We start from the raw sequence: 16,448 nt of genomic DNA, 5'->3' as shown, positions 1-16,448 counted from the left end.
TAAGCGTTTTCAATCCGGAAATTTTGATGTCAAAGATGCACGTCGCTCTGGTCGCCCGATTACGGATAAAATAGATGCCATTTTTCAAAAAGTGGATCAAGATCGGCATATCAGTAGTTACGATGTATCATGTCCCTACTTACAAGATGGCAAAAAGTTATCGAATAAAATGGTACCTACATACTTTAGTTAAATGTAAATAAACAATATTAAAAGAAGTTGTGAATTTTCTTAAAAATTGCGAAGAAACTTTTTCCCCAACCTATTATATTTTAATGCACTAATTTGCGTAAATTTTAATGTCTATTATTATCATTATTTTTATTAATTTAGAAAACTGAAATCATAGATTACCAACGATTTTCCTGTGGTTGAAGAAGTGGTTAAAATTAATATTTACTGCTCCGACACTTCGAATAGGTTAATGTTTTCGAGTTTATAGACAACTGAGAGACTAAACGACTTAGAGCTTTGACCCAAAGCTCTTTACAGCTTCTTTAGTTAGGGTACGCAAGCTTAAGAGCTCAGCCAGAAAGAGAGCGGCTAAGCTGGTACATTAAGTTATCTTCTATCTTTTAATTTTTAACATATTATCGACAAAATATTTGAGAGTCATTAATTTCCAAGTTACAAAAAAAAGAAACATTTTAATTGGTAAATACATCATATCTAAGTTATGATTTAAAAAATTATGTTTGGCTTCAGGTTTCATCTTCGAATTAAAAGGATAATGTAGTTGTAGTATAAGTGCCAACGATGTTTAGATATTTTTGATTTCAACAGAGACATAATTCATAACCTTGTTTTCATGTAACCATTTCTCTACGCTATTTTCTATACTGTGAACTGAAATTCTATTCAATCTGGTAAAATATTTGGCACTGCTGTCTAAACTCTATTATTGACATTATATGATTTATAAACATGTACACAATATTATTCTTTACGAAACATTATAAATTACAGTCTTACAAAAGTACTGCCTATTTCAAATGAAACCTTTCCCAGCAAGATCAAAAGATAAAACATGTACAAAAAATCTACAAAGATTTTTTTTCTTTTTTTTCATTTTTACAACACTATATACTTTTGGAAACAAATTTTGATTGGCAGCTGCGAATCGCTTTTACTGGTTGTAGGACGTCTCGTGAGTCCGTACGGGTAGGTACCACCACTCTGTCTATTTCGGCTGTGAAGTAGTAATGCGTTTCGGTTTGAAGGGTGGGGCAGCCTGTTATTGAACATATGACATAGAACAATGACATAGAACTTATGTGAAGTGTAGTGTAGAAGTGAAGTGTAATGTAGTGTAGAACTCACACAATGACATAGAACTCATGTCTTAAGTTAAGTGGCGATATTTACGCTGTTGATGCCTTAGGCTCCGGTAACTACTTAATACCAAGTAGACCGTGAGCTCGTCCACTCATCTAATCAATAAAGAAAGAAAGCAAGACAGTAAAGGATTCCTTAATCTAGCTATGTGTGTAGATGTAAAAAATAGGTGCAGAACAGATTTGTGATCAGGGAACTTTAACTATTTGCAAAAATGCGATCTATCAGGAATATCAGTGAACATTGTACAAACAAGCAACGCGCTTCGACTAGTGTTACTATTATCTAATATATCATAGTCAGTTTGGTATGTCAAAAGAAATCCATATCATGACAACTCAACAAATAAAATGCGGTATTGCCCAAAAAAAAATCCAAACGATAAAAGTTTTCCTCCATGAATGATAAGGTCATTTGAGGTCAGCAGCTCATGAAAGACTAAAGTTTCCGAACCTTTTCACTCGTTACTCGCAGTTGATCAGTTCGAAATATCATTATTGTTAGTCACAAACAACAATTTATTACTGGAAAGATATTGAGTTCAAAGGGAGACTTTGTAAATTGAATACATTTATTATTTTCGTCCAGTTCGGAATGGATTGATTTTATAGTTTTCTTTTTTTTTTGTTATTGTACAAGGCAGAAGAAGTTCGTGGATAATGAATACTATAAGTACCTTAGGTTTTTTAATTTTATACAAATACAGATGCTTAGAAATAAGAGTAGGGAACAATAAATTGATGCTATCGATGTACGTCGACAACCATGGATCAAGAAATGTTGTCTAACAACAAAAACATTTTAAGCGTCTTTTGAAGCACACGTCATACAGGGAGAAGCAGAGGAAAATAAATGATTTGGATTTTGTTTTTGATTTTTGTCTCAACTGTTTGGCAAGATAACCAGTAAACAGTTACAAAGTAAACACACAGCTATTTTCGGACCAAATCTCTCAAGTTGCATCGCAGTTGGCTGTAGAATATATTCTTATTTAGTTTGTGTATTTATAAATGCATTTGGCTTGTACAAAATTCGAAGTGTTTCGTGAAGAAATTCCTATCCACTACTCGTGTCAAGTGTATATTTAGTTTCTACTTCTTTTTTTTTTTTCCCTTACTATGCTGATAGCCTTGAGAGGCTATTTCAGCTTCGCCCTAACGTTTGTAGGTGAGCTCGCGGGGCTCAACCGGAGAGTTGCTAACACTGACCCTAGCAAGAGCAGTGCTTCGCAGAATCTACCACCGGATCGAAAACGCGACCCACTGAGAAGATCCGGCGAGAAACTCAGTGGGCTGTGTCTATGGGTTAGTTCGCTCGTCGAACCCTTCGTCGCAAGCGACGGCTTCGACGAGGACGGTGACCGGTGCTTGTGGTGCCTAAAAGCACCGTTAATGGATCAGGAGGATCCGTAATGACGTGCTTTGGGCGACGTCGACGGTTTACCATTCGGTCTACTGGGTCGGGTATGTAGTTACCAGCGGCTACGATGAGAGGGTTCTCATGTCGGAGTTTCTACGAAACTGCGTGCGTGCTCACTGTACTTGTCAAGTGTCATTAACTAGACAATGAGAAGATGTGAGTTATGGAGTGCTCACACAACAGAACGTCGAGTGAACCTACTACACTAAATAATAATACTAATACTTAAAATTACGTAAGTAATGCGGAAGTCATTTTAAGTATTAGTAAAAGTAGTGCCCTTGTACTCTCTGTATCCTTATTGTCGTGTTTCTTCTAGCAGCTGTGTGTACAAAATGTAATGAATAAATAAAATTACTTTTGCAGTATCCAAAACCGTCGGAAATAATATCAGAAAAGGAAAAAATGCAATATTAAACCGTAAGAGTAGTTTTAAATAATTAAAAGTTTACGATTGGCAAATACCCAAGAACCTTACGTTAATTAAAATGAGTTTCGAATTAGAATGTGCATGGACCTGCGCCATATTGTGACGTCATAGCTGTCAAATCGAAACAAATACATAGGTAAAGTCAGTAAAAAAAGGTAGATATTTTTTTTTTAATATTTAGTTAAAATCCAAATCTTCGAGTTTTCGGATTCCACTCATCCCTCTGCTTGAGTAATCATCATCATCGTCACCCGTCCATAGATTGTAGGACCCGACAGTGTTGCAGCCTTAAATTTTAGATAGTTGGGATTTTTTTAAATATAATCTAAACTCATGTTTAATTTACCTCGACCAGTACTCAATATTTCAAGGATATTATAATTATAATATCTAAATAAATAAATATTAATTAACAGTCTTTATAATTATGCAAAAAATTCACAAATAAAATGTTTTGTTGTTGTCCATATTTTTTATCGAACTTGACAGCTCAAGGCCATTGACGTGCACATTCTTATTTGAAACATACTATAATACATTACTTATTGTCGAGTAACAGGGATACAAGGATGTTTTGTCCCTTTCCGGCGACAGTAAGTGGTTGTACCTATAGAATTTGTTCAGTGTACATAAGTTTTGACGTTATTACAATATGCAATTTCTGGCTGCGAAAACGCGAAATACAAATCATAACTTCCCAATTTTATTACTTAGATGGGTGGACGACCTCACGGCCCACCTAGTGGTAGGTCGTTACGGGAGTGCAAAGACATCCACAACGTAAATATCACACCCACCTTGAGATATGAGTCCTAAGTTCCAGTTTTACAACGGCTGCCCCACCCTTCAAGCCGAAACGCTCTATCGAATTTTATTAGTAAATTTATTATATTATTATTTTATTATTAAAGCTTTTGGTACCTACCTGTATGAGCTCAAAAGATGCCAATAAAAAAATTTAATTATTAAGATTCTAAATAAATAAAATTCTGTCCTCTTCGTTCGTTGATACTTATTTTTCATATCATGGTTTTAATATCCAAATCACAGAATAAAATTCTAGTTTGAGCCTTTAAATTGGAACATTTATGTATCAATCATAATTTGTGGCTAGCTTTTTCATTCAAACTTCAAAAAAGATTACACGCTCTACATGCCTACTATTTAATTTATAGAAATTTTGTCAAACTTGGTTCATATTTTTTCCTGCATAGCACAACATAGAGACGGTCAGAATATGTCGGCGATAAAACTTATCAATACTCAAATCACATCGACTCTCTTAGAAAATTTAATTCCACCGAAATATGTAGTAAAACCGAATATTTTATGGTGCAGGTCACATGCGAATAACAAATAAAGCACTAAAATTATTCGATTTGAAGCGAACTCTCCAACAAGACGGTGCGGTAGAGAGTATTTCATTTCCCATACTCGCTGCGGAGTCGCCAACGACGCGACGCAGCGATATATTAGAGATGCGAGCTCACTGTATGCAGTGCATTTTTATAATAGAATACTAGGAAATCGCTTCGACGTGACCAGCCTGAAATTCATTAAATATGCATAATTTGGACAAATCGTACGCTATCTATGACTTCCACGTCAAAGACAGTCAAAATTCCTATTAGGTTTAATCTTACGGTGATTTTTTTTTATCTTATCTTATATCCTTAAACGAGCAATTCTTGTATATAAACATATATTATATATAATCTGAAACTCGGAAACGGCTCCAATAACTTTCATAAAATTTAGTATACAGGGGATTTCGGGGGCGATAAATCGATCTAGTTACGATTTATTTTCAGAAAATGTAGTTTTATTCGTGTTTTCAATAATCAAATTTATCGATAATCAACTTAAACATAAACTTTTTTTTTTATTAAAAGAAAATAACAAATAATATCAATATGTAATTCGTATTTAAATATAATTTCTAAAAAACACAATTCATCCTCTTGTAATATATAAAAATCGAAATTGTTTTTTTGTCAACAGTACAAGAAAAAATGTCAATCATACAATTGTGATGAAACTTGATACGGTACAGTTATTCTTCCTACTATACCTACCGAAGGTTTTTATCATAATACTATCAAATTAAGATAGGCTGCGCTGTAGTATTTGAAAAAAAAAACTAATGAGCAATAATAGCTTAAAACATTTTATTTATTAACGGTACATAAAATTGACTATTTTTATGATCTCGTATACTTGAAATAACAAATTCGACCTCCAAATGAGGCACTCAATTTTCTCATCAGGCCACCGCTGTCGTAAGTTTAGTAATTGAAGAGAATTTATTGGCGAACTAATATAACACAAGCGTATTTATCATCTAAATCCGATTTACGTCTAGTCTCACTTAGATATCTTTCGAAAAGTCTTTGAACTTACAAAATGATCAAAACGGATTACCCGTAGATCCATTGAAAAAAATTTTTTGTTAGAACATGATCACATGTCCATGGACATCACAACGTTTATGCCGCCAATCACCTTGAGATACTATTATACATTGACGACGCTTGTAGCTGGAAGTAAGTATTGTACTTTTGACGAAGCATGTTGCTGATACCTCTATTTCTGTAATCTGACAGAGCGTATTGCGGATAATAACATTATGTACTTTTTTGGGTTATTAAAATAATATTTTATGTAGTAATAAAAGTTTAAAGCTTTAATATTTAAGACGCGATAAGTGTCGCTTTTGTGTGACGGGAAAGCCAATAAAGTTTGCATGCAAAAATTATACATTGTGATAAATATGTCTAATCGTTTCACTATTCAAAATATAAACCTGTATGAAGAGTACTCCAAAGATTTTTTACAAAGCTATTGTACCACGAATAACTAGCACTATACTATATTATAACTACCTTGTTTGTATTTAGAATAATTCCTTCCACCTCGATTTCATAAAACAATAAAAACATTTTAACACAAAAAAATTGTATAATACCGAAACATTGAGCGCTCTAATTAATAAATAACAATGCGTATCCTGAATTTCATAACGCAAAAATAAATATCTCCCGAAAATTCATCTCGGAAATTATTAAAACGTTTGTAATTGTAACCGGAGCCTTGAAAACGAATATGAAGAATTCCAATTTTATGAGGACCACAAAGAAATAATGAAACGATAACATAATATAAATATTAAAGCATTTAATATAATAGAATGGACAAAATCTAAAAAATTTAAAGCCAGACAATGATAAGATTGCATTTAGAAGCTCAACAACATTTGAACTCTCGGAGATAAGGCTTTTTAGACATTGAAGATACCTAACAAAAAGTTTTGTACAACTGATGTCGTGTATGCAAAATATCTTGACGATCAGAAGTCGTCGTGGCCTAAAGGATAAGACGTCCGGTGCACTCGTATGTAGCGATGCAGCCGTGTTCGAATCCCGCAGGCGGGTACCAATTTTTCTAATGAAATACGTACTCAATAAATGTTCACGATTGACTTCCACGGTGAAGGAATAACAACGTGTAATAAAAACCAAACCCGCAAAATTATAATTTACGTAATCACTGGTGGTAGGACCTCTTGTGAGACCGCACGGGTAGGTACCACCACCCCGCCTATTTCCGCCGTGAAGCAGTAATGCGTTTCGGTTCGAAGGGTGGGGTAGCCGTTGTAACTATACTGAGACCTTAGAACATATATCTCGAGGTGGGTGGCGCATTTACGTTGTAGATGTCTATGGGCTCCAGTAACCACTTAACACCAGGTGGGCTGTGAGCTCGTCCATCCATCTAAGCAATAAAAAATAAAAAAAAGGTCAGTTCATTTCTAATATTAATATGGGTGGTTCAATTAATATGTCTATACTAATATTATAAAGAGGAAAGATTTGTTTGTTTGTTTGTTTCGAATAGGCTCCGAAACTACTGGACCGATTTGAAAAAATCTTTTTCCATTAGAAGCCGACATTGTCCCTGATCAACATAGGCTACTTTTTTTTATTTTTTTTTTATTTCATTTTTTTGGTTTCATGTGTGTTTTAATGTTTCCGAAGCGGAGCGAGGGCGGGTCGCTAGTAATTCAATAATTTTATTTAGCTATAGTTCTACACCCAAGCCGGCGCTGATAGTTGACATGACCTCAATGGTAATAGAAGGCCTTTGATTAACAAATCGAGATAGTAATTAGTTTGAGCGTTGAGTTATACATTTGTGTAATTAAGGACGATAAGATGTGCTTTATAGTTTGGAAAATGACGGAGCTTGATACAACCTATTACCTCTTACTCGAAGCCGTTAGGGGTGAAATTTCACGAAATCCTTGCTTAGTGAATGATAAACAACACAAAACTATCAATCAAACAGTCAGGACAAGTAAATACCAGTAAATACATGGCAGGACTTGTTCAATCTTATACCTTTAAACGAGCAATTCTTGTTTAATAATATATTATTATATATAATCTGAATCTCGGAAACGGCTCCAACAATTTTCATAAAATTTAGTATTTAGGGGATTTCGGAGGCGATAAATCGATCTAGCTACGATTTATTTTCAGAAAATGTTGTTTTATCCGTGTTTTCAATAATCAACTCTTCCCGACATCTATTGGCGAATAATAATACTATTTTTCTTAATTGAGGGCAACCGCTTTAAAGACACAACAAGATGGCGTTATCAAAAAAAAAAAAACGAGCAAAGCCCGGTCGTCGTCTAGTGTTTAATAATGTGAAATGAAAATTCGCATGAGTTGAGCTATATAGTGCAAAGACTGAACAATAAAAATGGACTCTTTGTATTGTATTATAAATAACAAACGGTCTCCATTAAATTTGTATAGTACCTAATACAATCATTAAAGTTGATTGAGTTTATTGTACAAAAGTACTAGCAGTTTGGAGTTTTTAATGTGTCTTTTAATTGCATAGACTGGTGAACGAGTTCACCGCTCACTTGGTATTAAGTCATTAACGGTGCTCATAGAATTTCAAACTAGTGAGTTCATTCAAGTCAATTTATATTGTTATCCCATAGACAACTAATGACACAAATCGTGTACATCCGATGATTACTTAACGCCAGGTGGGCTGATAGTTCGTTCACCCCTCTAAGCAAAAACAAACACTATACTCAAAAATATGTATATATAAAATTTACAACGCAAATAACGTCACTCATCTTATGAAATGAGATCTATGTGTTAGTTGTATTAATTTTTTATTTATTTCTTAGATAGGTGGACGAGCTCGTAGCCCACCTGGTGTTAAGTGGTTACTCAAGCCCATAGACATCTACAACTTAAATGCGCCACCTATCTTGAGATATAAGTTCTAAGGTCTGAGTATAGTTACAACGGCTGCCCCACCCTTCAAGCCGAAACGCATTACTGCTTCACGGCAGAAATAGGCAGGGTGGTGGTACCTACCCGTGCGGACTCACAAGAGATTCTACCACCAGTCATCACTTTAACTCTCTTAAAATTACGCGCCGTGTAAATATTTTTCGTACCAATAACCGTACAGATAACGTGAAACCGACACATTAAAATATTACATTAGAAACGGCTTTATCAAATCGAATCGTAAAACAAAAAAACAATAAAAAAATCTCCTCATTCAAGAGCGAAAACAGTATGCTCACAAACAAAACACTTTACGCACTTTTATCCAGTTTATCAATGACAAACGAGCTAGCATTAGTCGCCCGGTGGACACCAGTAATGGCCGGGACATCCAATAAATGACTTCATTTTTCCTCCGAACTGTTCAAATAACTTTGGACTCATGAAATAGATACGTTTTCATTGAGCCCTCTCGCTATTCAATTTAACGCACGATAAAAAATGGCTACCCGATATTGTAGGACTATTACTTTTTTAAACGAACGATTTTAAGTATTTATTTTTTTATAAAGAATAATACATGCATTTTTGAGCATCACAATTAAATGGCACAATAAAAAAAAAGTTAGTTAAAATTTCAAATGTCATTCTAATAATCAAGCTACACTAAGCCTGTATTCACTTGTAACCGTGGCTCATCGATTCAATGTAATTGATATTACCATTGACGCTTGAAGTTAAATGTTAAAATTATGGATTTTGTGTCTTTGAAACTTAAACAAAAACAAAGATTTTCGGTACAAACAATAAGACAGTAGTGGCAATTCTGACGCAAATTGTATACTCATCATTACTAATTTATAATTACTTAGAACTGGATGCAACCAGTTTATTTCTCAACGATTCACCAAAAAAAATTTATAACTCCTTATTTTTTGCAGGTTGACAATGCGGCGCCTCCTCGTGACGCTGATAGCCATCGCCGCTGACATCTACGCTCAAGACTCGCCCAGGGAACATCAGGGACCACAGATTTGCGGGGGCCGGCTCCGAGGACCCACGGGCGTGATACAGACACCCAATTTCCCCAACCCGTTTCCCGTGCCGATAAAATGCCGTTGGATTATCGAGCACGACATCGCGAACGGAACTATTTCGATATATTTCACTCAACAATACACGACTAGTGGATTAACCTTCACTGAATACATGTATTATGATGAATCGTATAAGCTGGGCGAGAGGCGGGCTCTAACCGTGACCGAGGACAGCATCACAAGAGTTAAATGGCTGCAGGTAAGCTTATGATAAGCAAGCAGAATTCGCCCCTTTGGCGCTTAAAACTAAATATTTTAACAACGCTTTTTCTTTAATATCTTACAATAAAAAAAAACAATAAATCTAATGCTGTAAATTATTAGGTAATAGATGTGTAATTAAAAAAAAATAAGTTTGTTTAATAGGGCTAATGAATTAGAAAGCATAGCTGTCAAACAAAATGACATTAGTTTAAAGATATTCATAATGATGAAGCTAAAATCTATTAATCAGTTACACAATAATACAAGACTTGATAAAAAAAGAAGACTATTTTGCACAAAATATATTAAGTCATATCGTCATTAGAGTCGAAGTTAATTAAATATGCATAAGGATAATACTGTAAATACTGATCGAATCTTGATTAAATGTAAATGAAATAACGATAAATACCAGTATTGAGAAACTTCTCGGTTCTTTTCGAAGATAAATGCTCATATTTGCATATACACAAAAGCGAACAGCACAACACTATGCTGGAGTGAAAGATAGCGGCAATGAATGAAGTTAATCTCGGCAAATTTCATGGCAAAAATCTTGAGGTTACACACTCATTTTAAGTGGCAATACAGGTTACCTGACAAGCGACCGTAGATTTTTATTATGACAAGAAATAATGCTTTGCGGCTCTCGCTCCGTGTGGAAAGGGGTTAATAATGTGGCGCATTATAGTAATTATTCAGCGTAACGAGTTTGTCGGCGACTGTACCCGAGCTTGCAACGAGGAAATATGCTTGCCATTTTTTGTACGCCCTACGAAACTACGCCAGGCGCTTATATTTTACTTGTTCGTGAAACTTACATAATATATTTGTACGTCAAGGAAGCTTTATACGTGTCTGGATTGTTTTAGTATTTTGTAAAACAATAACCTAAGTCATTAGTTTCGCCCCGGTGTGGAATAACGTTGTGTAATAAAAGATCAATGCCGAAAATCTAAAATTTAGGTCAGCTCGCGGGGCTCAAACCGGAAGTGTTGCTAACACTGGCCCTAGAAAGAGCAGCGCTTCACAAAATCTACCACCGGATCGGAAACGCGACCCACTGAGAAGATCCGGCGAGAAACTCAGTGGGCTGTGTCTATGGATTACTTCGCTCGTCGAGCCCTTCGTCGCAAGCGACGGGTTCCACGCGGACGGTGACCGGATTAGGTTATTAATTGTGGTACGCCGTATTGTGAATGAACACAAACTTATACCGCTATTCCGCCAATTTCCGCCAAGAAGTAATCTGTTCTTATTCCTACAAAATTGATGGCGTTCTCTTAATTAGTATGCAGAAGATTTCGCAGTCCATCTGCAGTTAAATGCTTATTGTAACAATGAATACCAACACCACGTTTTAATATCATATCGAAGTTATATTTCGACAGTAAAAGTGATCATGTCACTTAAAGATAAACAGTAACGCATGGATATCGCCCCCGCTGCTAAGAACGCTCTAACATCAGTGAAATAGAATAAATACACTTAACTACAATCAAACACATTATCAACCAAACTAGAAGGCTAGACTAGAGGCACTACGAAGTCTGCCGGGTCAGATAGTAATGTCATAAAAGATACGATTGTTAAGATACAAAAGTGCTTGTGATATTCAGCGCTGGAATGTCTTGCGCAACGTCGCGACTTCATTAGTTAATTTACACCAAACTATGTACATGTTATATTATGAAATTTACATAATTATGTTAACTATACCTCATTAATCAAGCGGTATTAAGTCATTTGCTAAACATGTAGACTTAGCTTCCAAAGCCAGGAAATAAATACACAGATTGCAATAATAGTTCACTTAATTATGTATTACTTTATTTTCAACGGCCGTCTGGTGTCCACTACACCGGATTGTGTGAAAGACGATATGGGTAGGAGGGGAGTGAGCGAAGAAATGGTATATGATAGAAGAGTATGGAAGGAGAAAACATGTTGCGCCGACTCCAGGTGACTGGGAGAAGGGCAGGATAATGATGAATGATGAACAGACGGCCGTCTGGTGTAGTGGTAAGTGACATGGTCACTACACAAGGGAGTCACGGGTTCGAATCCCGCCAAGGGAAGATATTTATATGATAAATATAAATGTCTTTTCCAGGGTTATGGATGTATATTAAATAACTAGTCAGGTCATAAGTATTGTCACACAGTAAAAACTTTTCTTTTGGAATGCTGACCACAAAAAAGTTTATTCAATTCGTATTTCGAATTGTTCATGAAAATAAAAATGTATACTTTTAGAATTTTATTCATTTTTAAATATGGAGTGGACGCTTAAAGAAGACCGTGTTGCAGTTATTGCATTGCATCGTTGCGGTTACGCGCCAATTCAAATTTTTAACATACTGAAAATTTTGAATATAACCAAAAGATTCGTTTATCGTACCATCAAACGATACAATGAAGAATCTAGTGTAGATGACAGGTCAAGAAGTGGTCGCCCTCGGTCTGTTAGGACTCCAGCAGTGATAAAAGCTGTGAAGGCGCGAATTCAAAGAAATCCCAAACGTAAGCAGAAACTGTTGGCCCTTCAGATGGGGTTAAGCAGAACTACTGTGAAAAGGATGTTAAATGAAGACTTAGGGCTTCGGGCATATCGAAAAAGAACAGGACATCGTTTGAATGCTCGTCTAATGGACCTGAGACTGAAGAGATGCCGCGCTTTGTTGAAGCGGTACGCGGGAAAAAAATATCGGGAAATTCTTTTTTCGGATGAAAAAATTTTTACCGTAGAAGAGAGCTACAATAAACAAAATGATAAGGTGTACGCACACAGTAGTGAAGAAGCGAGCAACCGTATTCCGCGTGTCCAACGAGGTCATTTTTCATCCTAGCTCATGGTATGGTTGGGAGTTTCTTATTGGGGCTTAACAGAGGTACATTTTTGTGAGAAAGGTGTAAAAACGAATGCAGTTGTGTATCAAAATACAGTCCTGACGAACCTTGTAGAACCTGTTTCTCATACCATGTTCAATAACAGGCACTGGGTATTCCAACAAGATTCGGCGCAAGCTCATAGAGCGAAGAGCACACAAGACTGGCTGGCGGCGCGTGAAATCGACTTCATCCGGCACGAAGACTGGCCCTCCTCCAGTCCAGATTTGAATCCGTTAGATTACAAGATATGGCAACACTTGGAGGAAAAGGCGTGCTCAAAGCCTCATCCCAATTTGGAGTCACTCAAGACATCCTTGATTAAGGCAGCCGCCGATATTGACATGGACCTCGTTCGTGCTGCGATAGACGACTGGCCGCGCAGATTGAAGGCCTGTATTCAAAATCACGGAGGTCATTTTAAATAAACTTTAGTGTCATAAGAATCTATGTCTTGTTAAGTTCATTTTGGTATTTGAATGGTTACATAATGAATAAACTTGTTTCAATTATTTTACATTAAACATGTGACAGAATTTATGACCTGACTAAGTATATGTATGTGTGTAATAAAAATCTTACATTTATTTCCGTTATCTGGTACCTGTAACACAAGTTCTTTACGAACTTATCACGGGACCAGTTAACGTGGCGTGATTGTTAGTAAATATTTATTATTATTATTATTAACTCCACTTGTACAATCTTTAGATATCTGCTCGCTACGGAATACACCGCCATTTTTTATTATGTCACGTTCCCACTACTGCCATTGCTCCCAAGAACAGTATTGCTATTTGGCATTCCAAAAATTGTCTTAATTTTAACATGATAAACTTTTAATTATTTTACTACAAACCTTACAAACGCAATATATATGTATGTGTATAGTATGCTTTATTATATACTAGCGACCCGCCCTCGCTTCGCTTCGGAAGCTGTAATTTATTATTGATTTCTCCACTATTTAATGGATGTTATTATACATATAAACCTTCCTCTTCAATCACTCTATCTATTAAAAAAAAGCATCAAAATCCGTTGCGTAGTTTTAAAGATGTAAGCATACATAGGGACAGAGAAAGCGACTTTGTTTAGATATTATGTAGTGATTTTTTTGTTTGCCTTTGCAAGTAGACATGTATATCGTCTAGCTGATGGTGAGTGGTTACCGTCACACGTACATGTCAGCAATGCCAGAGCCACAGCCGTGGCGCTGCCTACCAAACACCAAGAAAAACAAAACTAATGCTATAAAAAACGCTAAGAACGATCTCTACAAACATTCATTCATAGCCGGTTGAAAAAAAAACATGTAACAAGATGATAAAGTTACTTATTACACAAATTCGCATAGCCGAATAAAGAAGTCAGATCCTAAAAGATTCGACTTTGTAATAGTTTGAAATTATTATTATTATAATTTTTTTTTGTTGCTTAGATGGGTGGACGACCTCACATCCCACCTGGTGTTAAGTGATTACTGGGCACATAGATATCTACGACGTAAATGCGCCACCTACCTTGAGATATAAGTTCTAAGGTCTCAAGTATAGTCATAGAAAAACTTCGTAATCAAAATAATCACCTAGCTAATACATACACCTAATACATGTTCTCAAACGATTTCCATAATGCAGGAAAAAAAACACGTGTGATATAATATTTTATCTCGAACCCAACGCAACTATAAAGAAATTTTATAATCCATACAAATTTCCATAATACTGTAAGTTTATTAATAAAACGTAGTACCGAAACTGTGTACATTGCGTTACTGAATTTTATAGCTTGGTAAACTGCTGAAGTTAACACGTCAATTACGGCCATTAGTATCAATTGAACACAAGCCGTCAACCGTTACGGAACATGTTTGCGTGTGAAGTTTCCGCGTAAAACTAAACTTTGAGATGAATCGGAGAACAGAGAATATGGTACAGTATCTACTGGTCCAAAATTTCAAAGACTTTTTATCTTCGTAATGTAAACGTAATGGCCTATCTGAAAGTCAGTGATACTTTCGCTCATGGTCAACATCAATGGCAGAAGAAGTAACTATGTTGTTGATTAACGTAACTAATTGAAGGTGATGTTAATGCCCACCCAATGTCAAAGGTTCTTAGATATCACAGAGCAGATACTACTATGGTATTAATAAACTTCCTCTAGTCTACCTTGTTTTTTTCTTGTGCCCTAGGAATAAGTCTTAGAAACCCCATTGTTAAAAATTAACAATTTGTCCCCAGCGTAGAAATAACGGGTTTCGGTTTGGAGAATAAATGCAACCCCAATACGCCGATTGAGCCTACAATATTATACACACGAACGCCTCTGTATACACACGAACAAATAATACCACTTCGGCCCAACGCAACAGTAAGGAGGGGGTTTTTCCTCAAACACTACGTCTCCATTTTCAAGCAAAATTTTAAAATAATCCTGATCAGATACTTTGGCTGTGCATCTTATATCACTGGTATTCACAAGCAACGGTAACCGCTAATCATAGGACAGGCCGTTTGCGACTCTATTAATTCAACCATCTTCATTGCTCGAGGAAATTTACTGGTGTTAGGACTTCTTGTGAGTCCGCGCGAGTAGGTACCACCACCCTGCCTATTTCTACCGTGAAGCAATAATGCGTTTCGGTTTGAAGGGTGGGGCAGCCGTTGTAACTATACTGAGATCTTAGAACTTATATCTCAAGGTGGGTGACGCATCTACGTTGTAGATGTCTATGGGCTCCAATAACCACCTTGGGCTGTGAGCTCGTCCATCCATCTAAGCAATAAAAAAAATGCAACTTGAAACTGAAAATAGAATAGAAAATGGTAAGCTAAAATTTAAAAGCCTGTACAAGGTACTGTTGGGAGCATGTTACATTGCCAGTGATAACCATTAGCAGTAACCACTAGCATTAAACGCGAATCTAACCAAACCTTTCGCCGATATCAGGTACACACTTCAATCGAATAGCGTGTCTATAGAAAAACATCGGGCTGTAAAATGAACGGATAGAGACCAAAATCAAATATTTACTGCCGCCGTTGCAACCCCGGGTGCAAGCCCAACGGTATCAGCTGCCGGTGCACCACGGTGTAAACGTTTTAGTTTATTGCCATGCCGTATTTCAGCGGGATTGGAATCGTCAATAGAAAGCAATCTGAAAGGGAAATCGGTTTTCCGTGTATTATTTTGTAGATGAACGAACGTGAATGAATGTCCCATTGAAAAGCCTAAGCTTTTATTAACAAACAAAATCATTTATATGTGGTTTTTGACATTACAAAATTATGAGGCATTTATTATTGTATTATAATCACTACATAGTATAAAACCAAGTCGCTTTCTCTGTCCCTATATCCCTATGTATGCTTAAATCTTTAAAACTACGCAACGGATTTTGATGCGGTTTTTTTAATAGATAGAGTGATTTTTTTTTTATGATTGAAAGTTTACTGGTGGCCCGAAGGCCTTTCCAGTTTCACCAGGACAGGTGGGCGAGCAAAGGCTCAGCCAAGACGGCTGGGATTTGCTAACAACTGCCCGAGCGCCTCCGAAGGAGACCTAACAACTCAAGAGCAATTGTTTCACGAATGAATCTACTACCGGATCGGAATCGCGACCCGCTGAGAAGATCCGGCGAGAAACTCAGCGGGCTGATGCATGGGTTAGGTTGCACGTCGACCTCTTTGTCGAGTTCGACGAGTACGGTTACCGGGGTCCCTAAGCCTGCCCCTAGTATTAGAGCTG

At 36.3% G+C, this 16,448-nt stretch overlaps 1 protein-coding gene across 4 annotated transcripts in view; it reads left to right on the top strand.

The window, feature by feature from the left end:
• The window catches only part of LOC114243933 (uncharacterized), a 463,932-nt gene that overhangs the window by 227,303 nt on the left and 220,181 nt on the right, over nt 1–16,448 (top strand). For 3 of the 4 annotated variants that reach the window (XM_028175586.2, XM_089738715.1, XM_028175587.2), the window contains one exon: nt 9,447–9,801. The exons of the other annotated variant lie outside the window; for it this stretch is intronic. In XM_028175586.2, coding sequence (XP_028031387.2) covers nt 9,447–9,801 — 355 coding nt within the window. Of the gene's footprint in view, nt 1–9,446; nt 9,802–16,448 lie in introns of those variants that run through there. 4 annotated transcript variants of the gene reach the window in all.

This window comes from Bombyx mandarina, chromosome 25 (genome assembly GCF_030267445.1).
Source record: "Bombyx mandarina strain Sakado chromosome 25, ASM3026744v2".
NCBI lineage: Eukaryota > Metazoa > Arthropoda > Insecta > Lepidoptera > Bombycidae > Bombyx > Bombyx mandarina.
This window is presented reverse-complemented; position numbering and strand designations above follow the sequence as displayed.